The following is a 23,728-nucleotide window of genomic DNA, read 5'->3' as shown; positions in this document are numbered from 1 at the left end:
AGAAGGAGATCTTAAGTTCTTTTAGGTGGTGATTTTCATTAAACTTAATTAGCTATTTTGACTTTTTAATTTAACTTACAACTCTGTGAGGGAAAATTTTGATCTTTTTTGTTTTGTTAATTACTAAAATTTAGCGTTGCGTAATTTTCATACGATCCCTAATCTAAAAGTTAAGCCAAAAAATAATGGAGTATACTATTTTGATAATTATCTAATTCAGTTGTTGTTGCGCACTCGGTTTAGAATGTTTAATGGGGGCATGGTAAAATAGCTGTAAATTTCCTCTATTATAACTGACTCTAAATTATATTAATATTAAATAATTTTAACTTTTAATTATTTTTAAAAATAATAAATTTAATAAAATGGTTTAATTTAAATATAAAGTTAAATTTTTCAGTTATGTTCTTATTAAAAACATACTTTTTAATTCCCCTTATATTTTTAAAAAAAGTTAAGGTCATTGCATAGCAAGTTCAAATCATCAGCTTGCTTTTTTTTTTTTTTTGTCATTTAAAATGCAAAACAATACAACTTTTTAGTTCTAGAGATGTTGTATACTAATTTTCTTTGTATAAACTTAACTCAAGCTATTGCTCTCAACCATACCAACTCTAGATTATTGCATAATAATTTTCATATTATGTAATGAATTATATATTTTATATATTTGTATTATAAAAAGTATATCAAAGAACTCGAAAAAGTTCAAAGAAGAGCCACTAAATTGATACCAGAATTAAGACATCTGGGATATAATCAAAAACTAAAAATATTAGATTTTATAAATTTAGAAGTTTGAAGACTAAGAGGCGAGCCAACAATATAAGTTATATAAAGTTTATAAGGCTTTGAATTTGATATGAAGAAAGTCCAGATACAAATGCATTCAACCAATACACGAGATCCAGCATCCATTATTAGAGGCTACAAACATCGTGTTAAATCAAAGTTTGTTAAAATTGTTAAAGTAGACAACACTTCTTTATAAACAGGATGGAATAGTTAACTGGAATTGGTAGTGAAGACTACATCAGTCAAATCCAACCTTAAGCTGATTGACTTACAAATAATATTAAACAAGAAAAACAAATTACAATTAAATTTTTAGACATTCATTGTATTGGCTGTCATAGATACTGCCTGGCGCTCTATTTCAACAGTATTTGAATTATATTATATTAATTACTTTAATATATTATTCATTTTTATTGTGGAATTTTTAATTGTTGTAATAATTCTTAAAATCCCTTCTATTACAATAAGAAAATATAAAACATTTTTTATAAGCAGTAAAAACTTTTATACCTTTTTTTCAAATTTTTTATCAAATGTTGTTAATAAATAAATAGCTAGTGTGAAAACCCAATGACAACCCTCGTCTAAAGAATTTTTTCATGGCACAATAAATGATGTTTGTTATGTCGATATTCTTGTAACATTGAGGTTACAAACATATGCTTCTAACAAGTATTAAACCAAATTTTGTTTTTAATAAGTGATTTTTTTAATGAATAAACAGATAGCTCGTGCAAAAACCAAAAACTCTAATAAGAAGCTGTTTAGAGGAGCAGCTCACCTGGCTTCTTTTTAGGAGAGCTTTTCTAAGCTCTCGGGTTCATTTACTCCTGCCAAGGCCAGTATATATCAAACCTTATCAGAAAACATGCGGTCGTACATCTTATATGACCATGCATATGATATTTTGACAACTTGGCCACAGCTCCGTGCATGTTTTAAGTAGGTGTGTTTAAAAAATGTGTTAAATAAACTAATGTAAACTTGAACTAAAATAAGCAAAATCAAAGAAAAAATTGAAGTTTCAAAGTTATTTAATTCATCTAAATTTCATTGAAATTTAATCATTTAAAAATTTGAAACTTTGATACTTTCTAATGTCTGCAAAGCAAATATAACATTAAAAAAAATTAAATTAAAATTTGTCTGATAACTTGATGCCTTAGGTGCAGGGTTGCAAAAAAACCGGTTTTTTTGAAAAAAAACAAAAACCATAGGTTTTTTAAAAAAAATCAAAATAACCATGGTTTTTTTGGTTTAAATTAGATTTTTATTAAAAAATGCCATATTTAGTTATCCTTTTAAATTAAAAAAAAGCTCAACGCATTTTATTTGAGTAAACTATATTCTTTATCAATATTACTGTTATATTTCATCAAAATTATTCAATACATCATTATTTAATGTTCTATATATAAATACAAGCTTTGCTGCTTTTTCTACCCCCAATTGGTTTCTTAACTTAAAATGAACAAGGCCAAAAGTTGAAAAAATTCTTTTGATTCCAGCACTAGAAGCTGGTGCATTTAATAAACCTTCAATATCCACTATGTTACAATTTCTAAAGATTTCCACCATTCTATTGGTGATACATTTTTTAAAACAGATTCACTATACAAATAGCTTTTATCGAATGGAGCAGATTTGGCTTTTAATTTGAATATTATTGGTAACAGATTCTTGAACTCTTTATCTGCGAAATTCATGGCAGCTTCATTTTCATTTTCAGAAAGATTATATCCAAAATATCTAGGATCTAGTGTGTTTGCCGGTAAATGAGCATCACTGACAGTCTGAAGGTATCTAGATTCAATTTTTTTTTTTTTCGCTTGATAAAAATGATAAACTGTTCATCAAATCTTTAAAAATTTTAACAGTGTCACTTATTTTTGTTTGATCACTTTGCAACTTATCTAGAGCTACTGCAATTGGTTTTAATATTTTTAATAAATCCTCTGGGTTTCGCTTTATCTGTATATCACTTACTTTTTTACCAATCATGGGATCCAAGTCTTTATTTTTTTCAAACATTGTGAAAATGATGCTCCAGTTGTTGACATATTTTTCAAGTGAATCATACAAAATTCCAGCGAGTTTCAGTAGGAAGTGGCAATTTTGTTCATCCGCCTAATTTATAAATTGCTCCAGCTTGATGATTATTTCTTATATATTTTATTATTTGTGTAACATGCTTGCTCACATTTTCAATGTTAAGATCATTTGCTAAAAGGTTCAGTATATGAGCAGCACACCCCTAAGTTATGATAATATCTTTTTCAGATGACAGTTCTTGTCTCATTGATTTCATATTAGCTGCATTGTCAGTCACAAAGCTTTTTACTGTGTATCCAAATTTACGTCTTACAGAATCTATTGCTTCTCTTGCTAATTGTGTAAGATATTCACCAGTTTGTGAATGACCAGAAGTGTTGATTGTTTCTACTAAAATGTTAATTTTATCTGTAATTACAGAGATACAAACTATAGGTTCATTATGTACATTACTCCAGCCATCTAAAGACATGGCTACAATTTTCCCATTCCATACATTACATTTTTTAATTTCTTCTGTGTACCCTATCTAATATTTCTCCTCCAATTTGAGTTCTATTAAGAAGAGTGTATCCTGGATGAAGCATATTGATAAATTTTTTAAATTCTTTGTGTTCAACTGTTCTGAAGCTAGAGTTTGTACTGTATATAAGTCTACCAAGTTGCAGATCAAATAAATCTTTCTCTTTGAGGCTTGTTCGTGTAAAAAACTTATCAATTTTCAAATATTTATCAGCTGATGTTGAATTGGGCTGAAACCTTTTCATTTGTTGTTGTGATGTTGATGGTGAGTTACCTTTAAAATGAAATTGCAGTTTATTGAATTATTCTAAATATATATGTTTACAATTTAGGGAAAGTATAAAATTTAAAATGACAATGCAGTCATTTAATTACCTTCAAGAAGTTGTTGATCTTCAATTGAATCCATAGTTTCATGGGGTTGTGATTGCTTGCAGTTTTTATATGTTCATGCATCCTTTGAATTTGACCTTCCATTTCTTTTCTACACGCATTACAAACTGCTCTACACCCCTTTCTTTCTGGAACAGTCACTCCTGTATATTTTAACCAAATCATATCACATTTGCGCCCAGTTTTTTGAGTATTATACTGTATTATGATGCATCACTTGTTATATAATATATATATATATATATATATATATATATATATATATATATATATATATATATATATATATATATATATATATGTATATGTATATATCGTTAAGAAAACTTCCTGATGAAATAAGTTCATCAGGAAGCAATGCTTCTTGATGAACCTATTGAAGGAGAAACAACCTGTAGAAGAAAACAGATAAATAAGTGTTATTACTAATTTATTACTGCTCTGTTCTATAATAACACTGAGGACTCTATTCTATGAAAAAACAAAAACAAAACTCATGGATTCAAAAAAAATCATCTATATTGAAGATTAATTTTACTTGTGAACATAACCCTCTTTTAGTTTCCTGTTCTAAGTTCAAATCTTTTTTAAAAAACATTAATTTGGTTTAAACCAATATTTTTTTAATTGGTTTAAACCATGGTTTAAACCATTTGGTTAAAACCATGCAACCCTGCTTAGGTGTAGTTGAAGCAGATGCCTGAAGTGTAGTTGTAATGTTTTTTAAAAGATATTTACTTTACTTTTGTAATGTCTTTTTTACTATTAAAAAAATACAATGGGCATTTACATCGCGTATAGATTTTGAAGTTTTTAACATAATCACAACTTAAGCTTGAATTCTTACTATTTTTTAGGTTTAGCTTGAGTTCTTACTAAATTATCGTTCAGAATTCAATCTGACATTAATCCAGTCCACTATAGTTAGAGCAGTCACCACCCTAGAAGAAACTCCATATCTATAAATATAAACGACTTTCATTTTAGCATATCATTTAAAAAAGTCTTTTTGTTAATATAAAGCAACAAAATATATTCTAACTTATGTATTGATATATAATCAATTTAATATAATTTTAGAATAATATTAAAACAAAATAATAAATTTATTTTATAATTTATATACTTGTAAAAGTTATTTTTATTTTTATTATTTATTTGTTATTTTTTATTTAGCTTGGAAGTTTGTATAAATATTTATTAAAATTGAACTCAAATCACACATGCAATTTGCACATGATCCAGGTACAAATTTATATAAATTAAAAAAAAAAAAAATTCTTTTTATCCGTTTTCTAACTATTTTTTTTCTTTTAATATTAATATACTATTTCTTATTAAAAAAATTCAAGTAATATATGTTTGTAATATATGTATGTAGTATATGTATGTAAAATACATATTAATATATGTATGCAATATATGTATGCAATATATGTATGTAATATGTACTTTAATATGTATGTAGTATATGTATGGTCACAAATGATAAAAATCTCAGTTAGAAATGATAAAATCAAATTTAACACTTTTCAGCTCTAAAATGATAAAAATCAGATGTTTGATTTTAACTAATCACATATTTATAGTTTTTATTTTAATTTAAAAAACTGTATTGAATTTTCATGAAAAAGTTTAGTATTAAGCAATTCCATGTGAAAGCATCCAAGTTTTTTATAAAATGCAACCCTAAGTCTCAAATTTTGCTGATTTTTACACCACTCAAAGATTTTAATAAGTTATAAAAAAACCAAACGGTTTTAACTTTTTTTATAACCAAAGTTATAAAAATAGTTATAGTGAAACCAAACGGTTTCACAGATATGACTATTCAAACTTTGCCTTGAACCAACAAAAATCCACCATTTTAAAAAATGGTTTTGGTCATTGTCTGTTCTGTGTGCAATGGAAAACTGAAAATGTTTACACTTGCATATTTTGAGGCAAGGAATCCAATAAAACAACTTGAAATATATAAAAACAAACATAACACCTGTAATTTTGACACAGTTTTATTGGGGTGAGTTTTATTACAAAAATGCTGATGTAGCTCAATTTTTATTTTTTCTATTTTAGATGTCATCCTGAATAGTTTAGTTAGAGTTGTTACAATGAATCGGAGGATGGTCTTTTTTAAACAGAAAAAAAAAACCTGGTCAAATTTACTTAAATTTGTTACTTAAAAAACAGGAATTATGAAAAATCAAAGGAAAAAAAAGGTGTTACTCTTAAGTGCTTAATACACAGCAGTTAATGGTTAATAATTTTTGAAAAAAATTTTTTTTTTTTTGCAGATCAAGTCCACCAATGTGTTATTATTTTGTTAATATGAGCTTCTGGACACCAGAGACCAGGAAAAATAGAGATAAAAAGCCAGAATCCTTTTGGGAATCCGCATCCTTGATTTTACTTGCTATAAAGAAAGAAACTGTATCTTAAAACTAAAATAAATAATTTTTATTTATTGTTTTCTAATTTCTGAGACTGTTCAGGTCATAAAAGTTAGAAAATGTAAACTCACTTATAGAAATAAAATTCCTACCCTCCTGTTTATTAATACCCCCTTCCTTCCCCTTTCCCCATCCTTTCCTATCTCCCCTCATTTATTACATCTGGACAAAAAATTGATTTGTCTTTTAATTGAAAGAGTTTAACAAGTTTATTAGGCTAAATTTTGCTTGAGTACGTGATCAGCATGTTTTATAATCATTTCTCTTCCTTTATTTACAACTTCCTCCACAACTCTAAATCCAATTGAAAAAGATTGCACAAAATCAGAAGCATCACCTCCTGAATTACTAATAACACTTAACACTGCTACAGTATGTTGCCTAACTAGAAGTCCCTCACCTATTGCTGTAAGAACTATTTTCTTCAAAATATTTTTAGGTAAAAAAAATAAAGATAGATTGTTTATATCTGTTATGATATTCTAATGATTATTACATTCTGACTATGAATTTAATTTTTTACGCTCAATTTTATATAATTATTAAATGCCAAGTTAATAAAATAATAAATGTTCCATCATATAAAACATGTTGTAGCACGATTTTTGTTGGTTCAAAGCAAAGTTTGAATAATCATATCTTTGAAACCGTTTGGAATTAGATAATAAAATTTTGGGAATGTTCATAACTTATTAAAATCTTTGAGTGGTGTAAAAATTAGCAAAATCTGAGACTTAAGGTTGCACACCCTTGATGTTTTCCCATGGAATTGCCCTATTATTAAATAGTAGGCTTTAATAGCCAATTTATTTGTTCATACATTTTAACTTTAACATATGCTGGTCAAACTTTCAATGGTGACTACACATCACCAGATTTGTTTCTGTTTTATTTTTTTAATTTATCAACTGTAAAATTTTAATTTATTTTTAGTTTAATAAAAATGTGGCATAATGCCTCTCACCGAAGCCATCAAAGATCGAATGTTGATGTAAGATTTTTATAATATACATATACATATATATATATATATATATATATATATATATATATATATATATATATATATATATATATATATATATATATATATATATATATATATATATATATATATATATATGCATATTTACATAAGTATGTATGTATGTTTACGAATAATTTTGAGTGCTGAATATTCTTAAAAAAACAGAAATATGTATGTATGTATTTATGTATGCAGGCCTTGTGATGAATAAAAAGTGATTAATGCATTTGCGTAACAGAGTTTTCGATGTTATAAAATTTTTTTATTTGCTTTTCCTTATTAATAACATTAACTTTTTTGAACTACCACAATTTATTAAATTACTGCAAAACTAGTTTAGTTGAATAATTAACAATATAGAAATGTTATTATGTAATAATGTTATCAAAAGGTTACTTAAATATAAAAATATTTGCTTATTTTCTCAACATTTGACACAATCACATGTCTACGTATAGGAGGTGTGCGGTCGCATGTGGATGTGCGGTCGCTTGTGGACCATGCATAAAAGACTTTGTTTTGACAACTTGGTCACGGCTCTAAGCAAGTTTTAATAATTAGCGCTTAAAAAAAGCAAACTTAAACTGAAATAAACAGTCCCTAAACTGAAAAGAGAAAAAATCTCAAAATACAAAAATTAAACTAAAAAAATAAAGATTTCAAAGAGTAACAAAATAAATAGAAGAAAAAGTAGAAAAATTTTTATAAACATAAAATTTATTTATAAAATTTTAAAAACATTTATCATTTAATGTAAACTTAATTGTAAGCGAATTTAAAAAAAATTTATCACAGCTCTATCAATCTTTATCATTCTCTCCTATGAATAAATAGGCAAATACAAGAGCAGATCCATAGTGAGGGGGAGGGCCATAAGGATGTCTGCCTCCTTCTCCCACTCCATCAGATTTTTTATTTATTTTTAATAAAAAAGGATATATTTAAGACAGTACAATGTTTAAAAATGTAAGTAAATTTAGCTGTTTAAAAGTGCCATGATATTTAATAAAATTTTGTGGTGCTAATTTTAAATTATATCTAAAAGTTAATGAGATACAGGGTGTGACAAATACACAAATGTGCGCACATTTAAAAATAAAAACAGAAAAGTAAACGTCACGTTTTTTTAATTTATGCTAACGTTAGGGTTTGGTTAAGATTTTTCAAAACAAACACATTACTTCAATATTTTTTCCAAATAATTTTGTGATTAATACTTTTTTATTTATTATAAAAAACACATATTTAAATAAAAGACAATTAATTTATGAGACTTAAAAAAACCATGCCAAAACATGACTACTTTCTTCAATAACTAAGTACGCTAATCAAAAAAGTAATTATGTGTTAGCATGGTTTTTGTATACAACTTTTACTTAAAAAGAATGCTTTTACAATTACTTTTAAAGAAACCATGCTTAAACATTATGATTGCTTTCTTTTATTGAAGAAAGCGATCAAAATGTTTAATGTTTTATGGTTTTTTTTAAGTAATTAGCAGTTATATTAAAAGTTTAAAGCAAATTTCCAATAAAATTTTGCATGCTTGGTTTTTTTTTAGATATTCTTATTTTCCTTAAAATTCAACAATGCTGCAAAGAGTATATTAAAAATATAGAAAAGGAAAGTAAGATAAATTCATTAAGCAATTAAAGTAGTGAAGATGAACAACATAATGAAGTTAACGTCTGGGAAAGTGTTTTTGAGCCAGAAAGTTTTTTTTAGATAATTGATTTATATTTTACATAACGCTTAAAAGTAATGCTTATTTTTGATTTTTTTAATTATGACAAATTAAAAAAAAAATCTGCGTTGAAACATTCTATTTAAGCTAATTTTCTTAATATTGAATGTTTCATCTGCGATGACCCAAACAAGTTTTGGTCTGACATTTTTTATTTATAAAAAATTAAATTTAAACCTGTATATACACATTGCTAATATTTAAATACTATTGACATAAAGTTTACTTTTGATGAAAAGAAGCTCTTGCTTTACTATTTTTCTAATGGAATCTCTAAAATCCATCTCTAAAATAACTCTTAACACAAAATACTTATTAGTACATAATAATTTCAAAAAACAAAAATATAGAAAATCAAAATTTTAATTGCAAAATATATACTTTCTTAACACTTAAACATTAAGACACAACATTAATCTAAACACAATTTAACAATATTTGTCAAACATTGATATAATATTCACCTCTTGGAATTAGGGTCGGCATTTGGCAATGCCGACCTAACTGCCTACCTAAAAGTGTTTAAGGTCAGCAAAAAATTGCTGACCTCGTTTCTATGTTTTATGGTAACCCCTTTTTGTCAAATATTTTTTGCCAACATGATGCCGACCTCTAACAGTTTGAGGTCAGCAATTTATTGCTGACTTCATTTTTCCTAATTTTGAGGGTTGAATATTATACATTTTACAGTATTATATTGTACTAAGAAAAAATGAGTAGTTGATTTAATTGACTTCCTACTAATCGACTAAAAGTCTATTTAGTTGAGTGAATCTTATAATCCTTTCCTCCCCCCAATCATTTATTTTTGTTCGTTTAAAAACAAAAGTATGTACTATTATAATTAGAGATGTCACAAATAAAGGTTTTTCCGAATATGAAATTATTTGGCTAGACGTTCAGCCAAATATTCACTCAATATTCAGCTGCCGATTGTTCGTTGTTATTTTGATGGTTCATTGAAGTGAATATCGTGAGTATACTGGCAAAAGATGTTAAGTCAAAAAATTGACAGTTTTGATTTAATGATGCAGTATTGTAAAGTTTACAATGCTCTTCAAACTGGCAAAAACTCTACAAAGTTGAACAAAACATGATCAAATGCAATTTAATAAGATTATAAAAGTTTCAAATTGGAAGAACTTTAAGAAAAGAAATAACTTAAATGATTGATTTCTCTTAACAGGGAATTTTGAGTTAACGTTTTTTGCCAGAATACTCACATTATGTTAACTACGCTGTGGGTGTTTTTGTTTAATTTATGACTTGGCTGTGTAACAGCACACATTATTTGTTGACTGTTACAACGTTTTGATTTAACTATAATTATGAATAAATGCATCATACTCTTTAAACCACTCAAAAAGATTAAAAAAATAACCAGCTCAAGTACTCACATTTCAGAGATAATTTCAGAAGTTGATACAGATAAATCTTCACTACAACCTGAACTTAAAACATGTTTTAACTTTAATGGGAATGTCAATTATACGGTTGTGATAAAACAATGCGATAAATCCTTCTCAGTGAAAGGCTGCTTGACACTGATGAAAAATCACTGGTGACTAGTAGCGCCAGTGATGAATCAGCTTTACTTCGTAAGAAAAAGAAATGTAAATGAAAGCGATCAAACTAAGTTTTTAAAAAACTTTTTAAACTTTTTTCGTAGAGATACAAAAAAAAATGTGTGCATATGAAGATGCGAGAAAGAATAATTCCAATTGCAAATGATATTAGTTTTTACATGAAACCGTTTGCTTAAACTGGACAGCAAACCCTTACAAGTGTTGATCAACAAACACAAAATATTATCCTAACAGAACTTACTGAAATTTTCTTATTATTTGCCGGTGGCAGTGTGAATAATGAATGGCTATTTTAGCAAGTATGACATCTCTAATTATAACTGTTTCCTATGTTTTGTTTACTCTCTTTTTTTATCTAATTCATAGCTTATTAGCATTATTTATGCTCTTCCCAGTGCTCTGTGATAAGACCGTAAGGACTTCTGGGAGCACCTTAATAAAAATACAAATTTAAAAAAAATATATTCTTAATTAAACTATTGTTTATGTAATTTTTTTTTCTTTTGTTTACTTGATGCTTTTGATTTTCATAAATACTTTCATACAGCTTCAAGCTGACCCTGGGGCAAAATTAAGTTGTGAAGTTCCAAAATTTAAATGCCATCTATACAATCACATTGTAAATATGATTGTAAAGACTTTGATATATACAAATATTTTATATATACATATATACAAGTATTTTAGGCAGCCCCTAAACCATTGAGGTCTGGGAATAAATTGTTCAGTTGTCTGAGAGGCCATTCTCTCATATATTTTTGCTCTATTTAAATGATATGATGTTAAAAAATTGAAAGCAAAAATAAATTACTTTATTATTTTCATAACGATTTATTTCGAGAAAATAAATTCCCATATTTCGGCTAAATCGACTTTTAGTTGACTATGTCGATTTTGAAAATGTGTTAGTCGATTTTAGTTGACTTTAGAAAATATATTAGTTGATTTAGTCGACAGTCGAATTATTTAATAGTTGCAATAGCACTAATTTAAATTTGTATTGTAATTTTTAATTTATAAATAAAACATTAACTTTTTGTTTAGGTTGACATGAGAGTGAAACTGGAGTATCAAGGCGAAAGAAGGTTTTTTGTTTTTACTTTGACTAGCTACAAGTTTAACCTCACCTAAAAGTTATAGGGATAACAGCAAGTTTAACCTCACCTAAAAGTTATAGGGATAACAGCAAGTTTATCCTCACCTAAAAGTTATAGGGATAACAGCAAGTTTATCCTCACCTAAAAGTTATAGGGATAACAGCAAGTTTAACCTCACCTAAAAGTTATAGGGATAACAGCAAGTTTAACCTCACCTAAAAGTTATAGGGATAACAGCAAGTTTATCCTCACCTAAAAGTTATAGGGATAACAGCAAGTTTAACCTCACCTAAAAGTTATAGGGATAACAGCAAGTTTAACCTCACCTAAAAGTTATAACAGCAAGTTTAACCTCACCTAAAAGTTATAACAGCAAGTTTAAATGCAAAAGTCTCAGAAAGTTTAAATGTAAAATAAATTAATAGTGATATATTGAGAACAAGTAAAAACAAAGGCATTATGTTAAGTAACAATTTAACACAAAACAACAGGTAGCAACTATACAAAGTTAATCTAATAGCATTTCTCCATCTTTCATATGTAATACAAGTTAAGCAAAGTACTTGTAAAGCATTCAATTGAAGTAAAAAGTAAAAGCCAGTGTGAGAGTTTTTGTTAATATTGAATAAGGTTAACAACTAAGCATGTAAAGAATACTGTTTGATTTTGCAAAATGTTTTTTAAATTTGTGTTTTATTTTTATTACTTGTTTTTCTTGTGGATTTATTTTATGTAATATGTTTATTTTAGGATTGTTCCAATTGCTCGTCCTGTTATGATTGACCAATTGCAAATAAAAATAAAAAAAGCTTTTGGGGAAGAACTAGATATCAATTATGAAAATGGAGCAGTATGCTTAAATATTTATATTAGGAAGATTAAACTATTTATATTATATTTATATTATAAATATTATATTAAAATAATTAATTATATTAAGATGAATAATTTTTCAGGTTTACATTCCTATAACAAAACAGAGAGATTTAGACAAAGCTATTGCATTATTGGATCAATCCCCTCATTTAACCAGCTTGCGCCTAACTCTTACTCAGAAGTCCATTTCATCAGATACACTCCTTGAACATGATCGTGTTAATGACTACAATGAAAATATATTATCTTATGTATGTCTATTATTTGTGTATATAAATTTGTATTTTAAAAGTAGAAGAAGTTTGTTCTATAAAATTAGTTACATTAATTGTAATTTAATTTTAGGTTGCTTCCAGACCACTTCCAATAAGGTAAACTTGTTTGTATGTTTATATTTAAACTAATACTGTAAAATCCCACAAGTTTGGTCACTTAAGCTTTGAACATTTATATCTCAGGCATTAATAAATGTTTTTTCAATTTTTTTTTCCGAATTATGCAGACAATTTTATCCTTAATAGTAAAAATAGAATAATAAAAATAAAAACTAGCATATTTTATTTCAAATGAGAACAGTTTGACTGAACTTTCAATATGTTTGACCAAACTCTTAATACTATCTCATAAGTTTGACTGAACTCTTAATACTATCTCGTAAGTTTGACCAAACTCTTAATACTATCTCATAAGTTTGACCAAACTCTTAATACTATCTCATAAGTTTGATCAAACTCTTAATACTATCTCATAAGTTTGGTCAAACTCTTAATACTATCTCATAAGTTTGGTCAAACTCTTAATACTATCTCATAAGTTTGACCAAATTCTTAATACTATCTCATAAGTTTGGTCAAAATCTTAATACTATTTCATAAGTTTGGTCAAACTTATAATACTATCTCATAAGTTTGACCAAACTCTTAATACTATCTCATAAGTTTGACCAAACTTTTAATACTATCTCATAATTTTGGTCAAACTCTTAATACTATCTCATAAGTTTGACCAAACTCTTAATACTATCTCATAAGTTTGGTCAAACTCTTAATACTATCTCATAAGTTTGGTCAAACTCTTAATACTATCTCATAAGTTTGGTCACTATGTACATTCCTATTAACACATCACAATATTAAAAATTTAGCATTCCAGTATCACTAGTGCTAAATTTAATCATTTTATTCAATATTTTGCTTATTTTAAATTTCAATAGTATACATAATTATAAATCTCTTGTTTTGCAAACGAATTATTTCAGCAGATAAATATTTTTTTATGATTTTTATGTCTGTGTGATAACAAATATTATTGGAGAAGAAAAAGTTTGTAAAAATTGAAATGCGTTTTCAATTTTGTTATTTATTCTTAAATGACTGAAGTTACATTGCAATCGAAAGTCATTTTTAGGCAATTTTGCAGTATATTTATTTATTTATTTCCTTGATATGGAGTAATTAAGTTCTAAAAATTTTTTTAGAACGCGTTCTAATCCAGAAGAGCTTAGTTCTCCAGATATAGAACTTAGTAATCTGGTCAGACCCCACTCAATGCATATTCCACGTAGTAGCTTAAATTATGGAGATTCACCGCCACCTGGTCATTATCATTTAAAAAACAATTTAGATACTCATGAAGTGCAAGTAAGTAGATTTATTTTTAGCAACGTTTTTATTGATAAAACAGTAATAAACCAGTCGGCATTTTTTATTAAATTCAAAAATATTTTAAATTTAGTTGAAATTAAATTCAAAATATTTTTTTAATCCTAAAAAAAATTATAATTTTTTATAGTTTTATATAACTGCCATATTGATCTTGATAAAACATGATCCCTTTAAAGCTTGAATGCAAATCTGTTTCTAAATTCAAAACTTATAAAAATTATTTTACTGACAGACTTAAATCGCAAAATTTGTCTACTAAAGTAAGCACAACTAAGGCAGGATCAAGATACTAGTTGTGTCTCGAATGTCAAATGATTTTATTACTGAAGTAGCTTCACAAAGATTTGTATCCATAAACTTGTTGAGTATTTATATCCTACACAGATTTTTGGCAATCTGAGATGGGGCAGCAGTTGCCAATACAAGTGTTTTAGTTTTGGCTGAAATTCAATTTGAACTGGTACCAAAGTTTCAGTTTTGGTACTTTTTGTCAATTTGGTAAAACAAAATTTTAGTTTGAAAACATACTGAAAACAGAAATTTCAGTTTTGTATGATTTATCCATTTTTAAGCCCATCGTTCACAAATTAATCAACTTTTAGTTAGTTGTATTCATCTGCTTCTTAAAAATATCAAAACCGCAATGGATTGATCAATTGCAGCTCACATATTTTGAATTGATATCGTTTTGTTTAAAATAAACAAATTTGATTTAAATAATTAAAAATGATGTAAGCTTTTAGTTATTTTTATAGATTTTTTTATGAGAAAAATCTATTTTTTTTTTTTTTTAATCATTTATTTATGACTATTAATTTATTATTATTATTATATATGATGGAAAGAAGTAGTCAAAAAATAAATAAAAAATAAATTAAAAAAAACAACTAAATTAACAACTAATGTAGAATTGCATTTGAACATTTTCTAATGAAATTAGTTTCGCTTAGTTGAAATTTCAATATTCATTTCTGTAAAATGTTTGCCGAAATGTCGGTTTTGGTATTGAACTTGTATACCCGAAATTTCAGTTTATTTCGGTTTTCGCGTATTTCTGTTTCTGTTATTTACTGGCCTAAGGAGTCACTAAATGATGATGAAATCTCTTTAATATTCTTCTTTAATAAAGAATATTGAAGGGATTTCATCATCATTGTAATACCAAAGCAATTTTAACTTCTAAAATGTTTAAACAATTATTAGAAGTAAAAGTTGCTTTGATGTTACAATAGACAGTTATAACAGACCATAATTTCTTTAGTATAAAATTTATATATTTTAAAATTCTTCAGTTTGATTAAAAACTTAATTTATTGCAGAGATGGCTTTATAGTAATACATGAAATACCAGAATAAGTTAAAAATATATAAAATATCATCCTCAAAACTCATTTACATTAGCAAAGATGTAAAAAAAGTTTTGAACCACTTTCAAAATTACTATAAATTTAAATTTGTGAATTTTGTTGAGGTATCTTTTCAAAATAATAAATGATATAGATCATGATAAAGAAAACTAATAGTTGACATATTTTCAAAGAGTTTTTCCAACCTACTGTACCTATTTTTTTCATGCTTATGATAAGTATACAATTAGTTTAGCAAGTAAAAATTTTCTCTTCTCTTTGGTTTATCTAATTCTTGGTTGATTTGCCAACCAATTCAATTCTTGGTTGATTTTTAAATTCTTTCTAATGATTTTGTCAAGGAAAATTCTGTCAAACTCTAAGTTAAAGTAAAAGATTATAAAAGTTTTACAAATATAATTATGCTTTGTTTTTAAAAAAAAATTCCTTGTACATTTATCTATTTCTCAAAGTATGAATCCAAAAATAAAACAAATGCAAATAATTAAATCGTAGTATGTTATTATTATGTGTCATTGTTTTTATGTGTGTCTTTGTTATTGTTTGTTTCATTCTTATTATGTGTTTCATTCTTATTATGTGTGCTGTTGTTATTATTTGTTTTTGTTGTTATGTTGTGTTGTTATTATGTGTGTTGTTGTTATTATGTGTGTCGTTTTTATCTAAGTCATTGTTGTTATGTCTGTTGTTGTTATTATGTGTTGTTGTTATCATGTGTGTCATTGTTGTTATGTGTTGTTGTTATTATGTGTCAGTTGTTATTATGTGTGTTACATTTGTGACATTTTGTGTAGTGCTTTTTAAGCATTAACAAGTATATTTATTTTTAATTTTCTATACATAAAAAATTCAGTTTGTTTAGTTTTCTTTAGAATGGTGGAGGAGTGTTCATTCCAGAAGAGGGAAATGATGATGAATATAATCGACTCAATCAGCATTCAAAAGTAAGTTTCTTTTTTTTATGCATGTTCATTAGCAGAAATATTTATTAAGATAAATGATCAATTAAAATGTTATTTCATCCAGGTGTTCACATACAAGTTTGATAAGTGTTTAGTAATAGTTTTTTTTAATTTTTTAAGTATAAACTTGATCTTATTAAGTATAATTTTAATAATAATATTATTATTATAATTTTAAGTTATAATTTTAAGTTATTTAAAAACTTTGGCATATATATAATTCTGGCATATATAAAATTTGCCGAATGGTCACACATGAGCAGTGGATGCCTCAGGGAAGAAATGAAGTATACTAGAATAAAGGAGAATTATTTTTTGAACAAAACATAATTTGGCAGCCGTCAAGACAAAAAATAAAGATTAATAGAGGAATATTTAAAATATAAACAAGACAGACAATGCACCTAAACAGCACTAACAATAATAAACAATAAATTGTTTTATAAGCACCAATATGAACGAAGATATACAAAAAATGTCACCAAACAAAAAGTTTTAAAACAAAAAATTGATAACAAAATAAAAAGTATGCATACAATTACAATATACAACAATTTAAGGCCTCAGAATAGAAAAAAAAAAGAAAAAAAAAAACATTAATGCTGATGCTTAAACATAATTTGTGTAGTGATTAAGTAATAAACATCTCCTCAGAGTCGCGTCTATTATTACTGGCGTTTCGATGAGGATCAGCACATATAACAAGTTTATCCCGTCAGACAAACGCCACTTATGTTTTACCCCGCGACTTACGCCTATTCCATACTGCAGTAAAAAAGGATTCACTACAAATAGCCAAAATCCAACCATCCCCAAATTTGTAAAACGCTAATATTTTTTTGATGATATGATATAAAAAGTGTAGATCTACTGCGCAATATAAATAAAAATAATTAAATAAATCACTTACCCTACCATCGGTAGAAAAAACTAAGCACGATAAATTAAAATTCAAATAAAAATGCCATAAACCAAACTTGTGCAAACAGAAGTTTGTATTATGCTTTTACCTATTACTTTTAGTCATAACTTTCTTTCATTCTTTTGCTTATGTGAATTTTTCTCTATGTGAATTTTCATTATTCTTTTGCTTATGTGAATTTTTCTCTATTTAAATTCATTATTCAGAGTATGTTGTTTAAAATATGGCATAAATATTATCATAAAAAAATTTGTAACAAATAATGTAATAATTTGTTATTGCAAAAGTTTTGATTAAGTTTAAACTTTTTTTTTGAAACTTTTAAGCTACTTATCTATTGGTGCAAATACAAAAAAATTTTTTAGTTTCAACATAATAAACAAAATTGTTTGCTGTCTTACCCTTAAGAAAAATTAAACCATTTTTAAAATTTCAGTAAATCAATTTCAGTAAATGGTGTTTTACTTATATACTGATTACCTTTTTTTATTACAATTATTTGTACAATGAGAATTTAAATTTTTTTTTCTATATGAAATGTTTTGATACTTTCAACTCTTTTAGAGTTATTTTTATTTTGTAAAATTGTTGATTGCTAACATTCTTTAGGTTGTTCTTTAATCTACAGTTACTAGAGTTTTTGGCATCTAAATATCTTTAAAACAAATTTATTTACATTATATATATATATATATATATATATATATATATATATATATATATATATATATATATATATATGGGTGCTCAAAATTTGAAAGCAAATTTGAGGTGGTATCCAAAGGACCAAAAGGTGATTGGATATGGAATGACCCATATATATATATATATATATATATATATATATATATATATATATATATATATATATATATATATATATATATATATATATATATATATATATATATATATATATATATATATATATATTCTTTGAAAGTCATTTTCTTGTTATACGTTAAAATATGGGTAGAATTCAATAAATATGGCTGCGTATAAACTTTTTTTAAAATATATATATTTTTTAATAATATATAATTATTTCGATATTTCGCTAATCTATCCTGATCAGCGTCATCAGGTATAATAAATAAAATAGTTACAAAGAAATCGTTATAGTAAAAACAAACCGTTAAAAAGATAACACTAAAAAGCCAAAATATAATACAAAAAAGTTTCTCAAATAACTGACTTGTTGTTGTTTTAATGAAGCGAAGCAAGCGTGACAATCATCTATATATCTCTTGTAAGTTTGTCACGATTGTGATTGTCACGCTCGCTTCGCTTCAATAAAACAATAACAAATGTTCCTGAATATCCTCAACGAACAACATCCTGCCATAAAATACACAGTGGAACTTGAAAACAACCTCAAACAACTCAATTTCCTTGATATTAATATTACAAACACAGGCTCTGGAACTTATGAATTTCAAATACATCGAAAAGAAACTATTACAATCTTCAACTTAAACCTAACTCGATCATTAATCTTAAAATTATTATTGGCGTTTTCAAAGGATTTTTATGTCATGCAAAAAGAATTTGCTCTCAAAAACACCTTCAAAAAGAAATTGATTTTCTAATAGACATATTTGTTGAAAATGGCCACGACAAGAACATTCTAAATAATATTACTATAGACTATTTAAAAAACGGTTCAAAAAACACCACATGTCAACCATTAGGTACCCAACCCTTTATAAAGCTACCTTGGATACCTATTGTTGGTCCAAAATCTTCGTAAAGAATTTCGAAAACAAAACATAAAGGTTATTTTCACATCAACTCCGAATTTAAAAAATATTTTTTGCGACAATAAAACTAAACTACCACTAAACACAAACCCTGGCGTATACCAGCTAAAATGTTCATGCGGTTCGATATACAGTGGTGAAACTAAAAAGAAGGTGATATTGAGATGTATTGAACACCAGAAAAACAGCTTAAAAGAAAAGTGGTCCAGTTTGGGTGCAACTGAACATTCCAAAACATGCCATGGTAAGTTTGATTGGTTGCACCCCAAGACATTATCTGTAGCCCCAGAATATCGAACTCGGAAAATCAGAGAGTCACTCGAAATAAGCAAAGCTAGGGTTCGACAGGAGTTCAGAAATAGTGATGTGGTTCTCAATCGGGATGACAGTGATAACGTGACAACTAAAACCTGGGGGCCATTTTTTAATAAAATCTGCTGACGTCAGTTATTTGAGAAAATTTTTTGTATTATATTTTGGCTTTTTAGTGTTATCTTTTTAACGGTTTGTATTTACTATAACGATTTCTTTGTAACTATTTTATTTATTATACCTGATGACGCTGATCACGATAGATCAGCAAAATATCGAAATAATTATATATTATTAAAAAATATATATATATTTTTAAAAAATTTTATTCACAGCCGTATTTATTGAATTCTACCCATATATATATATATATATATATATATATATATATATATATATATATATATATATATATATATATATATATATATATATATATATATATACACACACACACACACTGAGGTAAAAATTATGCATTAAAAGTTAATTTAAAACTTGCAGCAAAAAGGTTTATCACTGTGGAAGTTTTATATATAGGCAATCACTAAAAAAAATTAAAAGACCTATACTATATCTTATGACATTATGTGACTTAGGTGTATATTTTGACCTTTTCCCTGAATGAATACAATCAGTTTTCCTTTGTCTTAATTCAATTTTTTTAATATGATTTTGTAATATGTTTTTAATTTTATGCATATAATGTAACTATAATGATATAATTTACAGATGGTTATAATTTGAGCGTAAACTTCAATTGCATTAAGAGTTTGTATTAAAATCTAAATCTAAAGTTTAAGATTCTGTCTTTATTTGTAATATCTCCACACAAAAATATAAGTATAATGCAAGGAATTGCTGGTTTCTAATAATATATTGCAACAAATTAGGATTTGGAAAAGTGGATACAAGTATAACAAACCTAGTAGCATCAGCATTGGATATAGAACCAAAACATATAGATATGTAAAAAGAGCAAAGGTGCATAACCTATAATGATTTAGAAAAACTTTTAGATGCAAAAAAAAAAGTAAAAGTAAGTTTGAAGGAAGAAAAAGTTACTCTAATTATCTCCTAATAGTTTGTCAATTGAAAAAACTTGCAAAAAAGTTTCAGTTTAAGAACATCTTGTTAAGAAAGCCTGTAAGTTGAAAAATGAAAAAGGGAAAATCGCTAAACCTGAGGCTAAAAAAGGCCAACTTTTGTAAGATGTTGTTAAAAAGAAAGCCATTGTAATTTATGAATCTGAAGAGTTCACAAGACAATGTCCAATAAATAAAGACTTTGTAAAGGTGATTTGATGTATTACTACAATTTCACGAAAGTATATGTTTGTAGTACAGATATTCAATGCTGCATGTTTTATATATATTCCAACTGCCTTGGTAAAGTAAATTTGAAGACTTTCTTGGAGAATATTTTTGAAAAGAATGATTTTAATTTTGACAGATCACATACAAACAATGGGTATCAACTGAACGAACTTGCCACAGTCTAAGTCATTATTGAGCTTATTGAAACTTTAAGTTTAAGACTTTTTATGATCTTTGTTACCTTCATCAAAGAATCTTCCTACTTATCAGAGGCAAAAAGGACATATCAACACACCTGTTTTATTCTTATGGATTTTATAGAGCTATTATATAAATATTTGTCCTTTTTGTAATATTATATAATATTTCAAAAAGAACGAACATTTAAATTTTTTTAACTTTGCCGTTGGACAGAGGACAAAGGGTCAAAGGATTTCAAAAGCTGTTTTTCCAGGCATTTTAATGTTAAAACTACTTGACCAGTCATTTTAATGTTAAATTCTTAAGAATCTAAGAAACCAGAAAATTTGAAAACAAACAACCAACAACAAACAATTTATTCATTAAAATTTTGATAAACTAAAAAATTCAACCTAAAATCAAATATGTATGTATATAAATATATAAATAAACAAATATAAACAAAGTTAAACTCCAAGTCAAAATGTATTACATTTAAAGCAAAGTGTAAATATTTTAAAGCATAGCTTGTTGTTCAAGGTCGCAGTTCAGTTCAGGAATAGATTGGAAATTATCCGCACAGTTGTCTATTTTACTGAATAACAGAATTATAACTAATAACTAAGTATAGTAAGAATAGTAACTAAGCACATTCAACATTCACTGTACTAATTATGTTACAAATAAACATTTTATCCTATCTATTTCTTTATTAAGATTCCATAATATATTATGCTGGAATATCTTCAAATGCAGAGAATCTATATTTGTTAAGAACAATCATAAATTGCTAGACAATGAAATTTAATTAATTTTAATGTAGTTAAAATGGCTATAGTTTTTACATGTTCTTCATCTGCTTTCTTCATCAAGTTCTACTAAGCATTAGTGTGTTACCAAACATTGAAAATCTGTCAAATGAGTTTTCAAGTTTGCATAGAAAGTTGTCAATTGAGATTCCAAATTTCCTTATCAAATAAGTTTTCAAATCTATTTGTCAAATGAGTTTTCAAATTTGCTTGTCAAATATTTTGTTGTTGAGGATGGTCACTACTTGACTTATGATATCAAGAAGTTATCTATAAAGTTTTTTTGAAAAAACCTATAATCTTTAAAAAATGATTTAAGTATTTTTAACTTAAAAATTATAACTAAATAATTTGTTTCATTTTGTATACGGCTATTTATAGGAGATATTTATTTTATTTATAGAAGATATTTATTTTATTTATAGGAGATATTTATTTTATTGATTTTTTTTTTCAGGATAACTTTGACTGCATAGATCCATTGTCACATTTTAATCAGGTTTTATTTATTTTTTTTATGTATATTTTTATATGTTTGCATTTTTTACAACATTTTATTTAACTTGCTTTCTTGTCAGTTGGTTTATTTTTTTGGGTGTCTGTGCAAAACAAACACGAGGTCAGCAGTAATAATAAAAGAAATCGTTAGAAAAGAAATAAAAACAAACAACCCTAAACAGACTCTAGTTTAGCGTAAATAAAAGAAATCGTTAAAAAAAGAAATTAAAACAAATAATAAACAACAAACTTTTAGCGTTTTAGTTAGCATAAATAAATAGAATCTCTGTTGAATAAAAAAAAAGTATTTAAAAAAAGCTTTTTAAAAATAACATCTTAAAAATGGACTAAAAAGTAAAAAATAAACTATTTCATGGGACCCAAAGACTTTGTGTACGTGTACAACCTGAAATATCCATTAAAGTCAATGACTGAAAATGTTGGGCGCCAATAGGAATGAGTTGTACTTAGTTGCCCAACATTTTCAGTCATTGACTTTGATGGAAGTTGTGCACGTTCACAATGTCCTTGGGTCCCGTGAAATAGTTTATTTTTTACTTTTTAGTCCATTTTTAAAATAATTTTTCATATATATATTTTTTTATTATAAATTTGTTTTAATTATTAATAGATTGTTTAAATAAAATTCTGTATTTTTCATAGAATCATAATAAGCAAAGTTTTGAAAGTATGTTTGAATCATCATTTAACATAGGAAATTCAAGGTCATTATTTATTATTTATTGTGTGTAATTCTAAAGGGTCATCCATAAAGTACTTACACTTTTATTTTGACCCTCCCCCCTCCCTCTCCGCATTTTGCTATACGTTTTTTTGAGTACCCTCCAACTCTCTGAAACCTACACCTTCAACCTACCTACCCAACATTTTATGATTTTTTTTAATTTAGTGTCTCCTTACTTTTATAATTGACCTCTTGCCCCCTATTTCATTAACACCATTTGCAGAACCCTCTCCCCCATTGGAGTGTATATACTTTATGGGCAATTCTTAAGTGATATAGTTAAAAATTTATTTGTATTAAATGTTGTTCCATTATATATAGTATTATAAAATCAACTTCGTAGAAAACTTCAGTAGTTAAGCTGAATAAAAAACTGTGGTATAGTATCATATGTAATTTTTAATGAAATAATTTTTAAGTTTATGTTGTTTTATTATATTTTGTAGTACATTTATTATTACTTTTTTCAGTAACAGAAATCTAAATAACAGCTTTGAAAAAAAAAGAAGACCACACAGTGAACTTATATCTGACACATATGCAACAATTGAATATGATTCAGGTTTTTATTTTAGAACAATTCGCTTCCATACTTGAAGCAATTTTTTTAATTATGGCATAATTTTTTTTTGATTTCAATTTTAAAAT

At 26.3% G+C, this 23,728-nt stretch overlaps 1 protein-coding gene across 3 annotated transcripts in view; it reads left to right on the top strand.

Annotated features, from left to right (window-relative positions):
- Positions 1-23,728, top strand: part of LOC100205297 (mitogen-activated protein kinase kinase kinase 3) — a 67,354-nt gene that overhangs the window by 14,259 nt on the left and 29,367 nt on the right. Inside the window, exons 2-12 of one of the 3 annotated variants that reach the window (XM_065799930.1) lie at positions 4,942-5,010; positions 7,149-7,206; positions 11,617-11,657; positions 12,420-12,519; positions 12,626-12,796; positions 12,891-12,916; positions 14,023-14,185; positions 16,449-16,520; positions 22,295-22,336; positions 22,999-23,060; positions 23,551-23,642. In XM_065799930.1, coding sequence (XP_065656002.1) covers positions 7,159-7,206; positions 11,617-11,657; positions 12,420-12,519; positions 12,626-12,796; positions 12,891-12,916; positions 14,023-14,185; positions 16,449-16,520; positions 22,295-22,336; positions 22,999-23,060; positions 23,551-23,642 — 817 coding nt within the window. In that variant the 5' untranslated portion in view covers positions 4,942-5,010; positions 7,149-7,158. The remainder of the gene's footprint in view (positions 1-4,941; positions 5,011-7,148; positions 7,207-11,616; positions 11,658-12,419; positions 12,520-12,625; positions 12,797-12,890; positions 12,917-14,022; positions 14,186-16,448; positions 16,521-22,294; positions 22,337-22,998; positions 23,061-23,550; positions 23,643-23,728) is intronic. The other 2 variants (XM_065799931.1, XM_065799932.1) reach the window with 2 other exon arrangements.

This window comes from Hydra vulgaris, chromosome 06 (genome assembly GCF_038396675.1).
Source record: "Hydra vulgaris chromosome 06, alternate assembly HydraT2T_AEP".
NCBI classification, from domain to species: Eukaryota; Metazoa; Cnidaria; class Hydrozoa; order Anthoathecata; family Hydridae; genus Hydra; species Hydra vulgaris.
This window is presented reverse-complemented; position numbering and strand designations above follow the sequence as displayed.